Raw genomic sequence first — 18,673 nt, 5'->3', positions numbered from 1 at the left:
ACCATTTTAAAACCTATTTTTTGTGCAGTCACAATCTGCACTTCTGTGTTTCTTCATAAAACACTTACACTGTTCTTCTTGCAACTCTTAAGTAGGCAACGTTTTTTTCTCTCCCCAGCTTTTATGACAACTACTAAATCATCCTCAAAGCAACAATGTGAGTCTGTGTGAACACACTGTGTTGCTGCTAGCTACTGATTCATTAGAGGATTGACTTTTACATGCAGCTGACATCCAAGCATTTATTTATTTAGCCTGCCCAACATGCTCCCCGGAGAGCTCAAGCAGGGTAGGGAAGAACTTAAATCGTCAAAATGTCACTTTAATTCCAGTCAAGCATGCTGATAGGGCTTTTGTGCCCTCGCAGTTTTTCGACAACTGGGCTGGTGTAAGTGCTGAGCTGTACTGCAACAAGAGCTACTTATCATGCTTCAGTGGGAGGCAGACAGGAGAGCTGAGTACAACACCTCAGATTTCCTCCGGAGTATCACGACTGAACAGCACCATGAGTGGCTTCACTCATATAATCCACCTTATGCCTCTGCATCAGTGACTCAGCCAAAGAAAAGAAAACAAAAAGTCCACCAGAGACATTCCACACTTCTCCATACTTACAGTACAATTACAAATCGTATGTACAATGGTGGTCTTTTCATGACACTTAAAGCATCCCCTTATTTGGATACTGGAGCAGAACTCCACAACAAACAAAACATCACAAACACATCTGACCTACCATTGCCTCATTGCATGACTCAAATGTCTGCACTCTAATCCTAAAATTTTGCTCTCCCTGTAGCTTTGATTTGGCCTAGTATTTCAAGTAACGGATGCTTGTTTTTAATACAGCAACTTTTGACTAGGAAGACGTGACATTTCGATGCTAATTATGTCAATATGGAATTTAAATGGGCATACCTACTGTAGCAGCTAAGAATAAACTAACAGCAATTGATGGGCTGCACAGACAGGCTAATAATTGACTGAGTCCAACTTCCGCTTATTATCTTTGATGGAATATTTATTGCTCACTGTTCTTCAAAGTGTGCATGCAAGAATCTATAACCACTGTCCATAAATCTCAATATAGCCAAACATTTCACCAATACACACTCAAAAACACAGCATGTAAGAAGTGCTGCTCAGGTTTGAAAAACGGTAACCCCAAACTGAAGAGCACTGGAGGGACACCATTAGATCCTTTAAAATGTTGAACATATATTAATTTATTTATTTCTTGTGATTTCCTTTGCTGTTGTATGACTTTAACTGTCTACACTAATCATGTGACTATTTGCCAACATGTATATGAACCAGCCCAAAGGCAACCATTTTGTACTTGACCTGATGAAGGCCTTAATGGCTGAATTAAGGCATTAAGGCATGTTTTTACTGATACAATAGCCATGAGATAATACAGACTTTTTCATTTATTTCAGTCATGAGTACCTCAGACTTCAACCAAATCTCACGATTATGAATGCAGCATTGATCCTGCGCCGCAGTCAGAAATTATCAGTCAGTCAGAAAGTCCCTACCTATATTTCAAGAGACTCAAATCTGAAAGGTGACATTTAAGGGACTAGTTAATTAACTGTGTACATCATGTGTCAGACTGAACCAAAGAGAAAATCTGCAGACTGGAAAAACAACACAATGAGCTGAAAGACACTAGACCTGAGTGGATCAACACAGTCAGGTGATAATCACCAGTGGATTCGTCAATAGGATTTAGACATCTCGTTATCTGACCTGATTCTCAAATAGAAATATTAATAAGTGCAGCTTTAAAGATACTCATTATTGTCTGTAAACCGAGGAAGCTAATAACACTGTCTCAAATATTCATGATGCACTCAATGAGATCATTTCCCCAGATAAAAAAAATCCCTACTGTGACATTTTTGAAAAGCAAAAAGACAGTCTAGTATCTTTTTGAAAACCAAAATGACAAAAGTGGAGGATTTTTATCTGTGCAAACAACTTAACATCAGTAGAGACACCAAGAGAATCCTTTTACTAGTCAGACAACAGCCAAGTGTTGCAGTATGGGGTTTGGCCAGCTCTCAGAATTAACCTTAAATAGCTTCAGCTGATAAAGTCCACCACCAACACTCGTCATTTCAGCTAGAGCAAGTGAGGCCACTGGCTAAAAATAAAAATAAGTCTGGACTACCACTGGAATTTTTTTTTTTTCTTTGTGACAAAGGGCAATTTCATTTTTCAAATCTGAAATCCATCCCAACTTTGAATAAGCACTGCCACAACTTACATAAGATAAAACACAGGGTTGGGTTAACGTAAAAATTTTCAAACCGGTTTGACATTAGGACAAATACCGGACTGGACAGATCCATTTTTACCACCGGGTGTCACATGTGACCCAGCTGCTCCTTAGTGAAACAGAATGAAAGCCAGTAAATGAGATTGTAGCAGCAACACACTCCATCCATCATCATCCACTTCTCACAACAACCATCCAACTTAACTCTCCTCTTGTAAAGTTTAACATCAACCACTAGCTACATTTCAAGTGTGTATGGGAAAACTTCAAAGTCAGTGATTATTCCACAACACATTCTAACAAATGTTGAATTTTATACCTTGGTGTTCAGTTTTTGTTAACAGCATAGTGCAGTAACTTTAATGGGGCAAATGGGAGCAGATCAAAGCAAGGTTTTGTAAGTATTGTCGCGTGTAGCATAAAATGCACCAACTCATTACTCATGAGAGCTCTTCTCTTTTATAAACATCAGTTTGAGTACCACAAAATATAAAAATAAAAAATTAAGCTTATACTCAGGTTTACGCTTATACAGAGAAAGCAAAATGGCAAAACAGGAAATCTAACCAACGCTTGTACAACACTGTTCTGTATGTATATGGACAGCACACACTGCAGAGAAGGTCTCTGTGTTTACTGTGTTCCTAGATGATCTTTCCAATATCAGTCCTCTCTCCTGGAGCTATGGGACCAACTGTGCTGCACAGTCCCAACACTATAACATTTACTTAACACTTTCTTCCCATGTTCCACAGATATTACAGCCACTTGTCATTGTCAAAAGTGTTTGTCACCACAAAGAGACCTCCAATTGATTGATTACTTATTACTGATAATACCAGCTTTGCAGGCAGCATGTCTTACAGGTACCTTCTATCAGTCAATGAATGATTAACTACATGAAAGGGGTCTACAATTAACACAAGCTGTATGGGTGCTGACTCTGAGTGTTTGCAGAGGCGACTGATGGAAATGTAAGGAAAAACTGGTTCAACTGATTTTTTCAGCGCAAAGAATGGATTAGACTGTTGTGTGCAAGTGTCCTGCACCCAAGGATAACAAAGCGATGGGGTTAACAGGAGGCTGATGACCTTGATAAGACAATACCCTGAAGATAGTGGCAGAACGTAAGACAGAGGATAAGGACAATACCTATATAGCAAGAGGGTTCAAATAAAAATAGTATGACACAAGGATGTGAAAAAAAGAGGATTAGATGGTAATTTCCTCAGCTGACAGTTATGTCACCATGCCAGAGTTGGGAATAGATGGAGATGGCGGTGTCTCTTACCCTTTAAGGGGCACTAGTTTCTGAAATGCTGCTGTTTCTTTAAGACACTGGGATCTCCCCTTGGGAGCAAAGCCTGCAGTGTACTTACAGCAGTGGCTATATGGTCCTGCCTCCATCACACAGCCATTTGTCAGTGTGAGAAAGCATCCAGCTGAACCAAAGACTGAACCACTGTGTGTCGACAAGGCCTGCTAACAAAGAGAACCTTTCAGCACTCAGCAGTTTCTCCCTTCTCTCTTGCTTTTTGCAGCAACATTTACAGCAGTTCCAGATCCACTGACAGAGGATCTTGTGCAATGCCATGCCATACATCTCTCTCTCTCTCTCTATCTCATCACGTGGCAGAGCAGGGTGACACTGGCATTCACCTTTGTCCCAGGTGCAGGCAGGCACCACCCACATGCCCTGAACTGAGCTGGTACACAAGACACTCAACACATAAAGGCACCAACTCAACACTGTGTAGTCCCTTCAAACACGGCCATCTACAATTCATTACATTTCAACAAAACAGAGAGATTAAACTAGTTTAAAGCGGCCAGATTACAGATTACATTTTGCCATAACAAACACACCTTATTAATTTCCTGGTGTATCAGCAACATTTCATTTAACCAGTCACAATTATTAATAATTGACATGCTTCTTTAGAAGTTCACTGAGACCAACGGTTAATCAGTTACAGTAAGGAATCATAATGGTCCTATTTAATTTTAATGACAAGAGGAATACTGGAAGGAATGCAGTTTTTATCAAAGTCATCAGTGATGAGTCTGAAATAATTAGTTGTTCAACTGATTGGTCTGAACAGAAAATGTCTTACAAACTATTATGATAATCTATTCATCATTAATTCATGTATCACACAAAATATGATTTGTTTCCAGTTTCTAAAATGTATTTGAGACAAGACATCTGCTGCTTTTTTCTTTTTTATATGTATAATAATAACAAACTGAATATCTTCGGTTTGAATCAACAAATAGCATTTTCCTAATCCTACATTTTGCCATATTACCATATTTTAGACTGTATCTAAGTGAGCAGACACCACTGAAGTAACTGACAGACAATAGATGAGACCTTATTCACGTCAACCATGTGTTAGCAGGTGGTTGTAGATACCAGGGCTGGTATTTGTGTTAGCCCATAAGGAAGAGCTCAGAGGCCTAAATGGACAGGCAGTGACTGAGTTACCCCAGGGAAGTGTGAAATCAGGGACAGACAGAAACATGTGGACAGACAACTGTGTCAGAGTCTGGGTTAGCCCATGATTCAACACGGGGGGAAGACCTCTCCGTGCCAGGTGTAACAACATCAGTGTACAGGCAAAAACTGCTTTCACAATATAAGTTCAATTTGTCCCATTCACGTTAAAATGACTGTGAAGGTGAAAGAAAGTAATTTAAGTCAACATTCTAGCACAAGACAACAAGGAAACATCTGCCACCACGTGAAATTAAATCCTCAATAAACCTGAGCACTCACAATCAGGCCCTAATGTTAGCCAGGCCTTGCTGTGCTTTGTTGACACCATTAGCATACTTCCTCCTCACACTATTATACAGTCAGAGAAACACTGGGTCCAGTGGGCCACGAGATCCATGAAGCAATGTCATAGCCCTATTGCCAGATCCAGATATAGCTGGACACCATGGGGATAAAAATACCCAAACAGATGGGAAGGTTCACAGGCTAGGGGGAAGAGGCAGCAAGCACAACTAAAGATTTCAGAGGAGAGAAGAACTGCAATTATAGCCATTTGCTAACCTCTGCCTTCTATGTGGTTAGCAAAGCCTTCAGTGGATGCCCATTCAGAGCTATGACCTCGCTGGGAGATACAAATGTAATCATACCAAGACTAGTGCAGATGTAGTAGAGATGACGCGCAGCCTACATCAGCTTATGACTGCTTATCTAGAGACTGAGTTAGGCCTGGTTTGCATTCTGGCATTGTAAGAAAAAAAACATCTGCCAGTGATCAAGGAACACATTTATAACAAAGAAATGGTGTGCAGAGGAAATGGTTGAGCAGCTGCTGGCCTAGAATCAAAGAAGAATAAGATGTCATGACATTTCATGCGGTTTTTCAAAGCCTGTATAAATCTACTGAAGGTGTGAAAGAAGTGTTCATGCTGACAGAAAACAAAACGATGCACTAAATTATTGACTGCTCATGAGGCCTGGTGTGAGCTTATTAGAGGGGAAGCTTTCACAAGAACTGACATTAGCTCAACTGTCTGAGCAGAGTGTAGAATCGGTAGGTAGGTGGTCTTAGGTGCAGCTCTTAGAAAGAATATTGTTTTAGATTGAAGGTTCTAAAATCTTCAATGCATGAAATTCATCCAGAAAAACAGCAAGTATGCCTTACCACTTGATTAGAACCACTTTGAGAAACTGAAAAAATTATATTGCTGAAAAATGCAAGATTTACTTCCAGTTTGCACTCTCTTTGGAATGACATTAAAGAAAAATAAGTGGTTGTCTTCTGAGGACAAAAAAAAAAAAAAAAAAAGGTAATTAAGGTATGCGTTAAGTTATTATCCAGTCTCAGCAGATCATAATTTTTACTACTAATAAAGCATAATAAACATCAGGTAAGCAATATTCTTCACACAGGATGTAGATTGATATCAGGCATGTACCATAACAGAGGTGTCAAACATAGGTGGGACTGTGAGTTCATATTCATTTCACCAAACCGGAGGATGAACTTACCAATTTGATGGCCACATATTCGTTAGTATAGAGGTTTTTTCCCAACCGCAGCTCTCCAAAGTTCCCACAGCCAATTTTTTTACCCACACGGAAGTTTGGGCCAACCATAAGAACTCCAGAATTGGTCCCTGAACTCCGGCCCCCATGTCCAGTCCTGCTGCCTGCTGTCTTAGACATTTTTTTCCCTTCCTCTGTCTCTCCCTTGCCCCCTCTCTTGTCAAAATCCATAAGCTTGTGATACCCTGGCCTCTCCACGGTTATTCTCCAGCCATGCAAACCATAGAAACTCCAATAGCAATGACAGAGGAGGCTTTAGGGAGGTGAGGTGGGGACAAATCTCACAGTTAAAGGGAAAGGTGTTGCTGTTAAAATGCGCAATGCTTCAAAAGACACTTAAATGAGCTGAAACTACAACTGAAGTGCCCTGTGTTTCTATCAGACAGCTCCTTTGCTGATTGCTTCCCTTTTTTGTTCGTGTTCCTTGTTTACCAGAGGGGCTCCTTTTTCGTGTGTTTCTCCTGTTCCAGTCTCAGAGTAGCATGTCCCTGCCTGAGGAGTAGGCAGGTTGTGCTAGGATGTGCCCACAGACACACATACAATGCTAGTCATAAAAAAGCACTCCGAAATCCAGTTAGTGCATCCACAAGGCCACTTGGAAACATCTCCTGGAGTGCCTCATTCCTTCTGGTCAGCCTTCAGTGACACAGAGGACACTCTCCATGTTGCGGGGCCACAGCGTGCAAGGACGCCAGGTAACGGATGGGTTTGATGTCAGCTGTAGATCTGCAAAAGCAAAAAAAAGTTTGTTTTCCCATAGGCTGTAACAACATGGATTATGTGTCACAAATAAAACTAAAAGTTATTACTTATTCTTACAATACCCTTTGGCCTGTTAAAAGGTATTTAAAACAAAACATGAGATGAGATACCTTCTCCTGTAGCTATCCTATTTATTAATTTATGGGAAAACTCAACAAATCTATCATGATCTGTTCCCATAACACTTTCTGGTCATAAAGAGATTAAAATTTTCAGAAAAAAATTAAACCTTTCAAATTATGTCTACTTCGGCTGATCCTTACTACAGCAGAAATGAGATGTTGCTAGAGACAGGAACAAGGCAAATTCAATAAAGCAATCGATATGAGCAGAAATATTTTCACAGAGGACCTCAGACATGAGAGACAATTTCTAATCTATTTTTTTTACAATTAGATAGAGATATATTCTTTAAAAAATCTGCCTAATATATCAGATGTTCTGAAAAACTGGTGAGCCAACTTTCAGAATACTGAATGCATCTGATAATGTGTAGACGCAAACATCCAAGAGAGCAGGGATGGAAGTCAAAAGTAAAAAGTGCAAAGATATCAGGATAAGACTTATACTATTAAGGAATCAGTGCTTGGCACAGACGACATCAAATAACCACACTTTCAGATTTCACTGACAGTGTAACTTGACCATCTCTGTGCAGCCTTTCACTAACAATCACATGCAGACAGCTCTGTCCAGAGCACATCTCCTTACTCCCCTATGTCCATGATATAAGATGTTGGTGGTGCTGAAGAGAGCAGGTAATGCAGGCCTTAGAGACATACAGCTACTCTTTCATATGGAAAGGCACTTACATGGATCAATGACTACTGCAATGTCTCATCTCCTCATAACATTTACATCATTGGGAAGATGCGTATTACTGAATGGATTTGGATACAGTCTAGTCTACAACTAGCTCAGCCTTATGACAGACTCTGAACAAATATAACCATCACAGGACTAAATACAGCATTATCAGACATAACAACGATAAGGTAAAACAAAATATTTATTAAAATCATTCACATGAGACATTTGTGATTGTAAAGTGGTCTGCACAAAGTTTATTCCACAAATAAAGGGGGAGATAATATTTTCTTGCACGGCTATATTGAAAATACAGTAGCTGAAGCCCGAAACATTCTAAATACACCATAAACTCTAAAATGCACGGGCAAAATAATATGTAAGTCTAAAGCAATCAGCAGGTCTGAGAAAAAGAACACTTTCAAAGGCCAGATGTACAGTCAATCATTACACTGTCATCATGTCTTCCTCATAGCATGACGCATAGCGATATTTGCTGTAAAAGATTACACCAGCCTACCTGGTCACAAGATTGAAAGTACAATGGACAAGGTGAGTAAAACCTAAAAGTGAGAAATAATCACAACGTGTATTATGGCACGCACTTCATTTGCCAAGATGACCCCCACCCCAACAACTGTATACATTTAAAACAAACGCGACTTAATATCCGAATATGAGAACACAACATAGATCTAAATAACTTTTAGGCTTCCTAGGTCATATGTCTAGACTGCCTCATTTCAGGAAGTGTCTATTGTTTTTTTTATGCTAGCTGCTTGTTATGGCTACCAACTTGTTAAAACTTAGCGAGTAAGTACTCATACATTTCAAGTTTTGAGGGAGCTCTTAAAAATACAGTGGTGGCGAAATTATGCACGATGCCTGGCCAAACCGAAATCCGAGGGTAGACTGTGGCTCTACCGTCCGCTTGCTCCAGTATTGTAGTCAATACAGTAACAGAGATAACACGGCTCAGGACGATTTAAAACGTTGTGAATAAGAATCCAACTACCAAAGTACAACCTCAATTGACAATAAACGTTAGTACCTTGACCAGACTGACAAGTTTTCCCTGTCGTGGTACAGAATAGCTGCCTTTTGGAGCTTATAATAAAGCTAATAGCGTACTACCGAACTGTGCTTGGCAGCTGTCATTTCGCATTAGTTTTTCGGGTGATTCAAAGTAGTTATTGCCAACATCCTCTCTTTGATAGCACGAAGTTCGCTTTCCATTACAAGGAAGGAAGGAAATCGAAATCTTACAGAAGAAAGCCCCGTCGATAGGTGTCTTCAACAGCCTAACATTAAACTATGCTAGCTGGTTCGGCGGACAAGGCCAGATACTCTCAGGCTATCTTGCCGTTAGTTAGCAAGCTCAAGTTAGCTTGAGCTTCAATCGTAGCCAATTTGTTTCGTTTGAACCGGTTTCGGGTACAATGTAGTTGCAGTCTTAATTGTAAATTAATATAGAGTAGCTTCATGTTGAAGCTAACGATAGTGTTAAACCAAAATGTCACACAGCAGTGTTAAGATACCATAGCTAGCACCTACCAAAAACACGGTTCCACTTGGCCCAACGCCTTATGAAAACCAGCTAACCTAACATGTAACGTTAGCAACGTTAATCTGTTAATAACACTGTACCATAAGAACACAAGCCAGTTAATCGTTATCGAACTAATGCAAACTGAACAAGTCCAAACAGAACAGAACATGAAATATTCATTGATTGACATATCCTATGCTAACGTTACATTAACCTTGTTAGTTAGTAAATGCTTAATAACTGACAAATAACAATGTCCCAAGCGACGTTGTAATTACTTAATGTCATTGACTGAAGTAACGTTACAATAAAATGGATCGTTGTTTCACCTGAGAGTATCGTTTGGTGTTCAGATCCCAGCCAGAGCCATTATCCCGAGCACTGCCGGGCAACTCCTTAATCCTAAACAACCGACTGGCAGCCAGGGATCTCTTACTGCTTAGCTCACTAGCTAGCCAGTTAGCAAGTTAGCGCACGAAACATTAGCACGAATATTAACGTACGGCGAGATGGTGTCTTTAACAAAACAACAGCCAGTAATACACATCTGTTGCCAAAGGAGAGCGTGTTACCTTTAAATTCCTGCTAGTGAAATGTAGTCGAAGTCATGGTTCCTCGTTCGTGGGTATCTTTCTCTCCCCCAAGTTGCTATGATTTTGCTGTTGTCTCTTTAAGCCTCCCTCAGCTGCCGATACTGAGGCACAGCGTCACGCTGCCTCCCACCACTGCAATACTCCGAAAAACTTACGCAACTGGTTTGGGGAATAGGACAAAACATCAGGCTTGCGTAGCTCAATCAGCAGCCGCTTTAAATTGGCCGATAAATGTTGCAGCCTTGTTAGAACTGACGCTACGATTTTGTGAAAGGCGTTCAAACATCTGCAACCCGGTAAACGTGTGCAACATAATTTTTTCATACTTTATTGATTTGACACAGAATAGGTGATTATTGTCCTAAATATCTTTAAAAGTGATCATTTTATGCCACGGATCTGTTCAAAGTTATGACTGTTACATCTGCACTGATAACTTTTAGGTTTTTGGACTGACAAACATAAGCTATGTCACTTATTCACTGAGGAGGGATTTTGATGAGTTTTAAAACCCTAACTTACTTCATAGTCCTGTAAACCTTCTAATGTTTGGTCTCTGTCACATGAAAGCTTATTAATGTCTCCCTCCCTGGCCCGGTGATTTAAATACTAATATACTAATATACTATATCCCAAAACACCAAAGCCCATGTAAAATATGTTTAAGTTGTTGTTGACAGTGCACCCAAAAGATATATATATATATTTTTAAATGTAAAAGAACTTCACAGACATCCAATTGGGATTGTGTAATGCCATGAAATCAACGTCACAACAATATGTTCCCAATACTGATATATATTATTGCCTGGCAAATGTCCAAAATCAGATATAAAATGATTGCACAGACCCCAGTGATTACATGTGGATCATGATCATATCACTGCAATACAGTTCCACTGTTGATATCTTACATCAAAGAGTCTGTATCTTTGCCTTGAGTACAAGTAATCTATCTTTCTGTTGCAGTCTTTTAGATGTGTCAAAAGTGAGTGAAACCCATCCTACACAACTAAATCACACAAAAACCAAGAGAGAACAACAGAGAATCCAGGCACAAATAGTTTTATTTCACATTTCTGTGCTGAAGTGCCTACTTACAATAAGGAATTTCTCTCACATGTGTTTACCATCATTACTGCTATGTGGCTAGTTGGTAATGTAGTGGAGACGACGGCGTCTTTAAATGTGTTTTTTACTGCTTGTTGTCTGGAAACAAAACTACAACCTTGTTCAAGCAAAGTCAAGTGGAAAAAAACAATCAGAGTTGGTCAGCAAAATAAAAAAAATAAACTCTGAAGACTGTACAGCTTTAACCTCCACTCAATAAAGCTCAGAGAAACCCTCCTTCTCCACATTGTCTGCAGTCAGGTTTACAGGAACAAGGCCATAAGTGCTTTTCTACCTTGTTATCCTTTCTTTTCCCACACAGGGTTGCTTCAGGCGTACCTCATCCCACAAGGAGCAAAGACCTTGTGCTATAGGTGTTTGGTCTACAGTTACAGCCCCAGGTGAGGGTGAGGCGCACTTTTATTGGAACAAGCAGTCAGAAGGGAGAGGCTACAGTTTTTAGCAACTGACGATGGATGAAACCCCACAGCGGCGTTGGGCTGCTGTATGACAGGCCAGAACACCGGAGGGAGGGCGAGATCAGAGGACAAGACTCCCACCACCGGCCGGTGAGGTGGGTGGCTGTAGTGCTCCCCCGTCGCGAAGGGGAAAACTTGAGGAGAGTGAATTCGGAGGGAGCAACGTGAAAGATCAGAGTCTGAAGGAGCAAGAGGTGGGCAAACATCCTTGGTTTTATCCACAAGAGGAGGAGGAGGAGGAGGACAGCGAGGAAGACGCATGTTGTTGCTGATGTGTGATGCAGTGATGTCCTGTTTGTCTTCGGCCCCGCCTTCGTCCTGTCCCTCCTTGCTGTGTTGTGGCGCCTCCTCCAGACTGTGGTCTCTGGAGGGTGGGGAGCACCTCTGACCTTTTCGAAACTTTGCCCTCCTGTTTTTAAACCACACCTGGATGAGGAAACAGGTGAAGTACTTTACAAACATTTAATCGCTCACACATCATAAAACAAAGAACATAACGATGCTCAAAGAGGCAGATAAGAAAAGCTTTGTACAGCGAAACATAAACTGAAATCTTAACTGAAAAATGAGCTGAAAGTATGCATTAAAAAGACAGTGTATATTGATATACATATTCAGGTATGTACAACAATGTATATTAAAGTATTTGCTTTCCTAAGATTCATCTCATCCACTTTCTTCCTCCTAATAAACTTACATGTCTGAGAATTTTTAATAAATGGAGCAGGGTTTTATTCATGCTTTTCAGCTTAATGCTTATTTTAAATTAACAGCTGCAAACTTGAATAATTGGTTTCAGCTTGTTCAAAGTCAGGCAGTGTGCGCTCTCACCTGAATACGAGCCTCGGGCAGGTTGATGCAGACGGCCAGCCTCTCTCTCATCCCGACATCTGGGTACTGAGTCTGTTGGAAGGCTTTCTCCAGAGCCTGCAGCTGCGACACAGTGAACGCCGTGCGGCTGCGGCGCTGCTTTTGCTGGTTGCCGTAGCGAGCTTCCAGAATAAGCTCTGGCAGGACAGAAAGAGACACACACACACACACAAATGTCAACACAAAAATATACTCTGAGTCAACAGCAAGTTCAACAACAACATGTAACAAGAAGCATGACGGGAGAAGCTCTCCCCCCCATATGTTTCCATTTTGTTTTTCTGTCTTGGATGGGAGGTTTTGACCTGGATAGGCTCAGTTTGGGCTGATTTTAGACCTTCTTTCTGATGTAAATCTGCAGAGTATAAAATCATGGCAGGTTTTACATCAGCAGGAGTTGTCTTCTCTTAAATCAGGGTAGCAGCACCACACTTAACCATTACAAGTCCAGCATTTATAATTTCTCTTGAGTGGTCCATGAGTAGCTATAATCAATAAATTAATGCAACAAAATGCATTAATTTGTAAGCAGCATTGCAATGCTGGGACAGGCTGGTTGAGGCTGAGTCCTTTTAAAACCAATTTAGTGCATTATTTATACACACTATTTATACACTGCTCGATGATTAAATCCCTGTAGACATAAAGTAAAGGTACCATATTCAAATGTTTACTGAATTAAATGTAGAAGCATCCAACTATAGTAAAGCACCAAATATGAAAGTGCTCATCACTCAGAATAGGCCATTTCAGAATAATGTGTTGCATTATATTACTGCATTATTTATAATTATTGGTTTAAATATATCCATTGGGGGAACCAATAAAGTCTTAATCTGTAACAATGCATCATGATTGATCTGTTGATTATTTTTATTCTTGGATCTGAATGAATTACTTGTACAGTATAGAAGAGTTTCACTGTATTTTACTGGTCACATGTTAAAATTTGTCATAGCATAATCCTGGATGTGTTAAACCAACAGGCACCTGAACTGGGTTTTAGTTTTTTTTAAACTAAAATTAAAACTGCTTAAACTCCAGTTTCTCATTCACCCGTGTGTGTGAAGTGTTTGGTCCAGTGCAGGACCAGGACCAGGGCGGCCCGCCTACCTGCCAGTCTCTCAGCCACAGAGAGGGTGTGCACTGCGGGGCCGGCTGCAGAGTAAACGTGGTACTGCTCCGCCATCTGGTGGTGCAGGTCGAACAGCACGGAGTGAACACCGGGGAGGGGATACGCCACACCGCCGGACGTCCCGCAGAAATTCAACGAGTTCATACTCACTCTGAGGACACAGAAAACAAAAACCCGACTGAGGGATGCAGTCCTGTTGGCAAACTTTCTCCTCAAACACTCAGTAACGACTAAATTTACGGCGTCAAGCCACCAATGACTGCAGACTGAATAATCAAAGCTGTTGCTGCGACACATTGGTCACTATTAGAGACAAAGCTCCTTAATGTATTTGTTTTAACGTATTTATTTTCTAGCCACTGTTCAGATTGTTATCTCTGTATTTTATGAGCTGATTGATGTTTTGCGTTTTAAAGCAACAAAAGCAGCGTTTTAAACTTTTTTTTAAAAAAAGCAGATTTCATTGATGCCCATCACACAATGAGGACGGGTTTTCTCCGTGATGAAAACATTGTTAAAGTCTTTCCTGTCCATGCAGGGTGGTTGTTTTGGTTTTTGTTTTTTCAATGTCCCGTTTACCTGAGATCCGGACCCTGAGCAGTAGAGATCCAGAGGCGCTTTTACGCACAGCGGTCGACCTTGGTGAGCTGTAGTCCGGTATGTCCTAGTCCGGTTTGGGCCTTATTATCCACGTCGTGGCACAGATCTAATTCTCCGAAACCATTCTCACCCACGACTATTTAAGAAGCATTTACCCAGGCTCCCCTCAGCCATTAGCCAATAGAAAGAAAGGTATTAGCCGGGATTAGGTGGGATGAGGGAATAGAGGGGGGCTGCAAGGGGCTCAAGTTTTTGAAACTATTGAACTTGAGAGATTTATGCCAAGGACCCCCCTCCCATAAGCGAGCGTTTCATTCCCTCCCGTTAAAACAATTAAAACAATGTGGTGGACTAATCTCCGAGGCAGGACAGATTAAAATAACAGCCTTTGATTGTGCTCTCCTTCTCGGTCCTCTTTCTCCCATACCGCTGGCTTTGACAGCCTCCCCTCAGAGGGGGTTTTTCTCTAAGGGTTTGTTTTGCTAACAGGCACCATATTTTGCCTATAAACTGTCACCGTGTGAAGTTAATCTGAAAGCTGCTCAATGAGAACAATTTCTTAAGATCCAGCTGAGCTAAATTAGAAGCCTTCCCAGGAAGAGAAAAGCGAATCGAGCGAAACCAGCCAAATGAAGCGCTCCACTATGAGCCGGGCTCCAATGGTGCAAAACTGAGCTAAATTTAGTGCTTTTTAGAGCTGCTGAGGTTACTCAGACTATAGCCACAAAATGTTAATCATTTAAAACACACTATAATGCAGATGTATGGACATTTTTAAGTGTTTTAACAAATGTAAAGAATTTGTCAGACTTCCATAGACGTAATTTATATTATTACACAGTGGTTTAACTATATTGTCATTGATTATGTCTTTATGAAACACTTGCACCTGCTTGTCACTACATTATAGTGTTTTTAAACCATTTATGAAGTGTTTATATACTGCTTATGGATGCTAAATAGGAGACTTAAAGTAAAGTATTTCATCTAGTGTTAGTGTCACCTTAGGCCTCGTTTTCCTTCTACTTAACCACATTTCAGAGGCAAATTAAGTACTTTTTACTACATTTATCTGACAGATAGAATCAGTAGTTGCTTTGTAGATTCAGACGTTACCTTCAAAATCTATAAGCATATAAAATATGATGTATTGTTATAGATCTTCTTGATCCAGCAAGGATGAGTCCTTAAAATTCTCAGAAAATGGAAATGACCAGCAGCTAAATGAAAACACTGTTCACACATTAATGCATTAGGATAATGTTTAAATAATCTGAAATGCACCATTTTGCACTCTCACTATGGACACATAACACCATATTGCTAATATTACTTAAGTATACTAATTAAGTGCAATTTGTAATTAAGACATTTTACTTTTCTGGGTGCCGTTGCTACTTTTACTAAAGTAGCTGAGTACTCAAGCATTGTGCTTAAGTTAAATTTTGAGGTACTTCTATTTCCATTTTCTACCACTTTATACTTCAACTCCACTACCGTTCAGAGGTGAATATTATACAAATTAACCCAATTACTTTGCAGGTTCAGATTAATAATATAAAGACAAATCAACAAATAAAGTATCATATGTCATTACAGTTTAAGCTTACAACACTGTGGTATTTATACTTTTACGTAAAGCTTCTGAGTACAGATTTCTATTTTCTAGATGTCTTCTCGTTAAGTTTATTTAAATGTGATTGTACACAAAATAAAAAGTCTTGCAGTGAGTACAACTTGTTGCACAGTCTTTGTGATCAGAGTCGTTTCACTTCACATCTTCATCCAGCAAACACATTTTGATGCAAAATAAGATGCCACAGGTACATTCCTGCACGCCAACCAGCCACATGTAAACAAGTGACTTCATATTTTATGAGTATTCACAGATAAGCATGTGAGATGTCCTGAGTGTTGTGTACTTGGAGGCTGTGCACAAATCACCTCGGTCCACGTCGTCCTCTCACACTTGTGCTCAGCTGCTCAAACTTCCAAAATATGTGAAAATGTTTGTGCACTTTTTTCCCCTCCTGGTTTTTTTTTTTTCTCCTCCTCCTTTCGTTGTTCTTGGCTGTCAAGCTATATTAGTGTCCGATAGAAATAAGTCATTTAGAAGAGGCTCTGTCGGCCAGCCCCTCAGCTCCACTAAAAGCTCCAGGATTAGGTCCCAGAGGCCTTTGTCTCCGCAGCCCGCAGGATTAGGGGAGATTTACTGCGAGGAGAGAAAAAAAGTAGTTATTTCATGGCACTTTCATGATGAAACCTGGCCAAAGCTGTGTTGGCTGGGGGGATTAGAGGCACACAAAGAGTGTGGTTGTGTGTGACCCTCCCCATCCCAGAGCAGCCACCACTGACTCACTCACCAACCCACCACCACCACCCCCACCCCCAGATCATTTCCCCTTCTGCAGGCCAGGCAGGGCTCGGCCGGGTTCACCTCCTACCCTTCAAGTCCACCGGGATTCAGTCTAAAGGAGTAATGACCTCTTCAATTAGCTCCTCAATTCCCAGTCATGGAAAACCGCTCCATCTTCACATTCCCACAACAACAGGCGAGCTCTGAACAACACTCACATCATATTCCATTTGGCCCTGAAGTTAATCAGCAGTATTGTGAGTTCAAAGTAAGAAACAGTCATTGGTGCAGCAGGTCTAATCACCACGATGTGAGTATTTTACATTAAAGACTTAGGTGCAGAGGTAAATGAGAAGTTGCTGGATTTGAGTCTCTCCTGTAGTGTTTAAAACTGCTTAAAAGGAGTTATCCTGCTCTCAGAGGATCCACTTACACATGCATGGATTAAAGTGAATAAAAGACAAAAGGCAAAGTCACACCAGTGGCAACAGTCTCCCCAAAGAGCAGGTGAAAACCTGCACAGGTTTAATAACCGCTGTCACATGCAGCAGAGGGAATTACAGCAACGTCGCCGTCACTTCACTCTTTATCCTGCTTGATTTCAAATAACGTGCAGTTGTGAAAGTTTAGCTAATAAAAGCTCTGTCACGTATGTTTCTGTGCTGCTGCTGCAAAAACATTTCATACCAGGAGTTTTGTTAAAGAGGCAATTAAGTTCTAACTAATGTCTTCATTAAAGGTTAAGAATCATTTACTAATCTGTTTAGAATTAACAAGAACAACTTTCAGGTTGCCAGATTATGAAAAATCCCTTAGACTGGTTTGACCATTTTCAGAGACAGGCTGCCAACACGACATTAACACTCACAACTGCAAACTTGATGGTTAAAAGCTGTGAATATGAACTTAATTAGAAAGTGAGAACCCTGATGAGTATTCACTGTAGGATTACCAACATTTATTGCAATGGTAAACAAAAACATGTGCAAATCGGATTTTTCATAATTTGACAAGTCCAAAATTATACGGATTAATGACTCATTACAGATCTTTAAAGCTTTAATACATTATTTATCAACCAGTAAGAAGCCAGTAGTTACAACCTAAAATTTAAAAAAGGCAATTCATCAGGTGGTGCAACCAAAAGATGTGATGTCAGTTATGTTTTTAGGTTTCACAAGCTTCCAAAGTTAATAAAACGATTCGATAACATGACGCTGAAAAAGCAAAACACGGGCCTAAATAAATGATTTTCATCATTGATTGATCTGCCATTTGTTCTCCGGACTGTTTGTTTTGGTTTCAAAATGCTTATCGCAAATTTGTAAAGATAAGGTGACATCCTCAAGTTGCGTCTTTCATATGACTAACTGTTCAACACAAACTATTAGACAGATTAAGAACAACAGCAAATTAAGATGGAACTTTCAGAAGTTTGAACAAGCTATTTTTCTAGCATTTATGCTTTAAAAACGTACTTAGAACTGCTGATAAATTTATTGAACAGTGAGGGGAAAAAAACAACGAACAAAACCAAATCAGTTGTTGACCAAATCAGGATATGTTTTGTGGATCCTCTGGCATCATATTTAAATAATTTAATTCAACCCTCCTTGGATAAACTGGGAGGAAGTTGAAGAAAAGAAAGTGAGGGCGGAGGGACGGTTAATCTTTTGTCATTGTCTTCTTCTTTTGTCACCAGGACGTTTTTGTTAATGTCTCCTGTTTAACAGATGCTTCAGACGGCAAACTCCCCTTATGTTCAGGCTTTCTTTAATTACTTATCAATAGTGGAAATTTGTATTGACAAGGATCTGTCAGGAGGGGACCTTTGTAGTTGTCAGTTATCTCAAAGGCAGCCCCCCCCTGGACACTAACCAGATCGATTGGCATGCAAAACACAACTGAGAGGCCTTTTGGGGCCACGCTGATAGTCCGGGAGCATGTGGGCCTGAAGGTGGGAGAGCAGGCGGAGGAGCAAAAGACTTCTTCTTCATGGGGGAATCGATAGGGCCGGCTGGCCTTTGACCTGAGGGAGACAGGGAGAGCAGGCGGCAGGTCA

At 40.4% G+C, this 18,673-nt stretch overlaps 2 protein-coding genes across 7 annotated transcripts in view; both read right to left on the bottom strand.

Annotated features, from left to right (window-relative positions):
• The window catches only part of csnk1g2b (casein kinase 1, gamma 2b), a 32,183-nt gene extending 21,917 nt beyond the window's left edge, over positions 1–10,266 (bottom strand). The window contains exons 1-2 of one of the 6 annotated variants that reach the window (XM_046391116.1): positions 10,041–10,266; positions 6,294–7,076 (exon numbers count right to left, since the gene is read on the bottom strand). In XM_046391116.1, coding sequence (XP_046247072.1) covers positions 6,294–6,521 — 228 coding nt within the window. In that variant the 5' untranslated portion in view covers positions 6,522–7,076; positions 10,041–10,266. Of the gene's footprint in view, positions 1–6,293; positions 7,077–9,473; positions 9,618–9,797; positions 9,903–10,040 lie in introns of those variants that run through there. The other 5 variants (XM_046391113.1, XM_046391118.1, XM_046391117.1 and 2 more) reach the window with 5 other exon arrangements.
• Positions 10,267–11,110: 844 nt separating this feature from the next.
• Positions 11,111–14,698, bottom strand: zgc:101100 (uncharacterized protein LOC445169 homolog). Its single transcript, XM_046392151.1, has 4 exons — positions 14,235–14,698; positions 13,634–13,806; positions 12,482–12,657; positions 11,111–12,076 (listed from the first exon to the last, which is right to left on the bottom strand). Exons 2-4 carry the CDS (start codon positions 13,797–13,799, stop codon positions 11,561–11,563), a joined length of 858 nt encoding a protein of 285 aa, XP_046248107.1. The 5' UTR covers positions 13,800–13,806; positions 14,235–14,698; the 3' UTR covers positions 11,111–11,560.
• Between the last annotated feature and the right edge of the window lie 3,975 nt (positions 14,699–18,673).

Source organism: Scatophagus argus, chromosome 6, assembly GCF_020382885.2.
Source record: "Scatophagus argus isolate fScaArg1 chromosome 6, fScaArg1.pri, whole genome shotgun sequence".
Classification (NCBI taxonomy): Eukaryota; Metazoa; Chordata; class Actinopteri; family Scatophagidae; genus Scatophagus; species Scatophagus argus.
Note: the sequence above shows the minus strand (reverse complement) of the source record. Positions and strands in the feature narration are given on the sequence as shown.

Coding starts and splice junctions, on each gene's coding strand:
- zgc:101100 (XM_046392151.1), bottom strand. CDS start 13,799: ATGAACTCGTTGAATTTCTGCGGGACGTCCGGCGGTGTGGCGTATCCC. Junction 12,658..13,633: donor TGTGGCTGAGAGACTGGCAG/GTAGGCGGGCCG, acceptor CTGTCCTGCCAG/AGCTTATTCTGGAAGCTCGC. Junction 12,077..12,481: donor TGCCCGAGGCTCGTATTCAG/GTGAGAGCGCAC, acceptor TTCCTCATCCAG/GTGTGGTTTAAAAACAGGAG.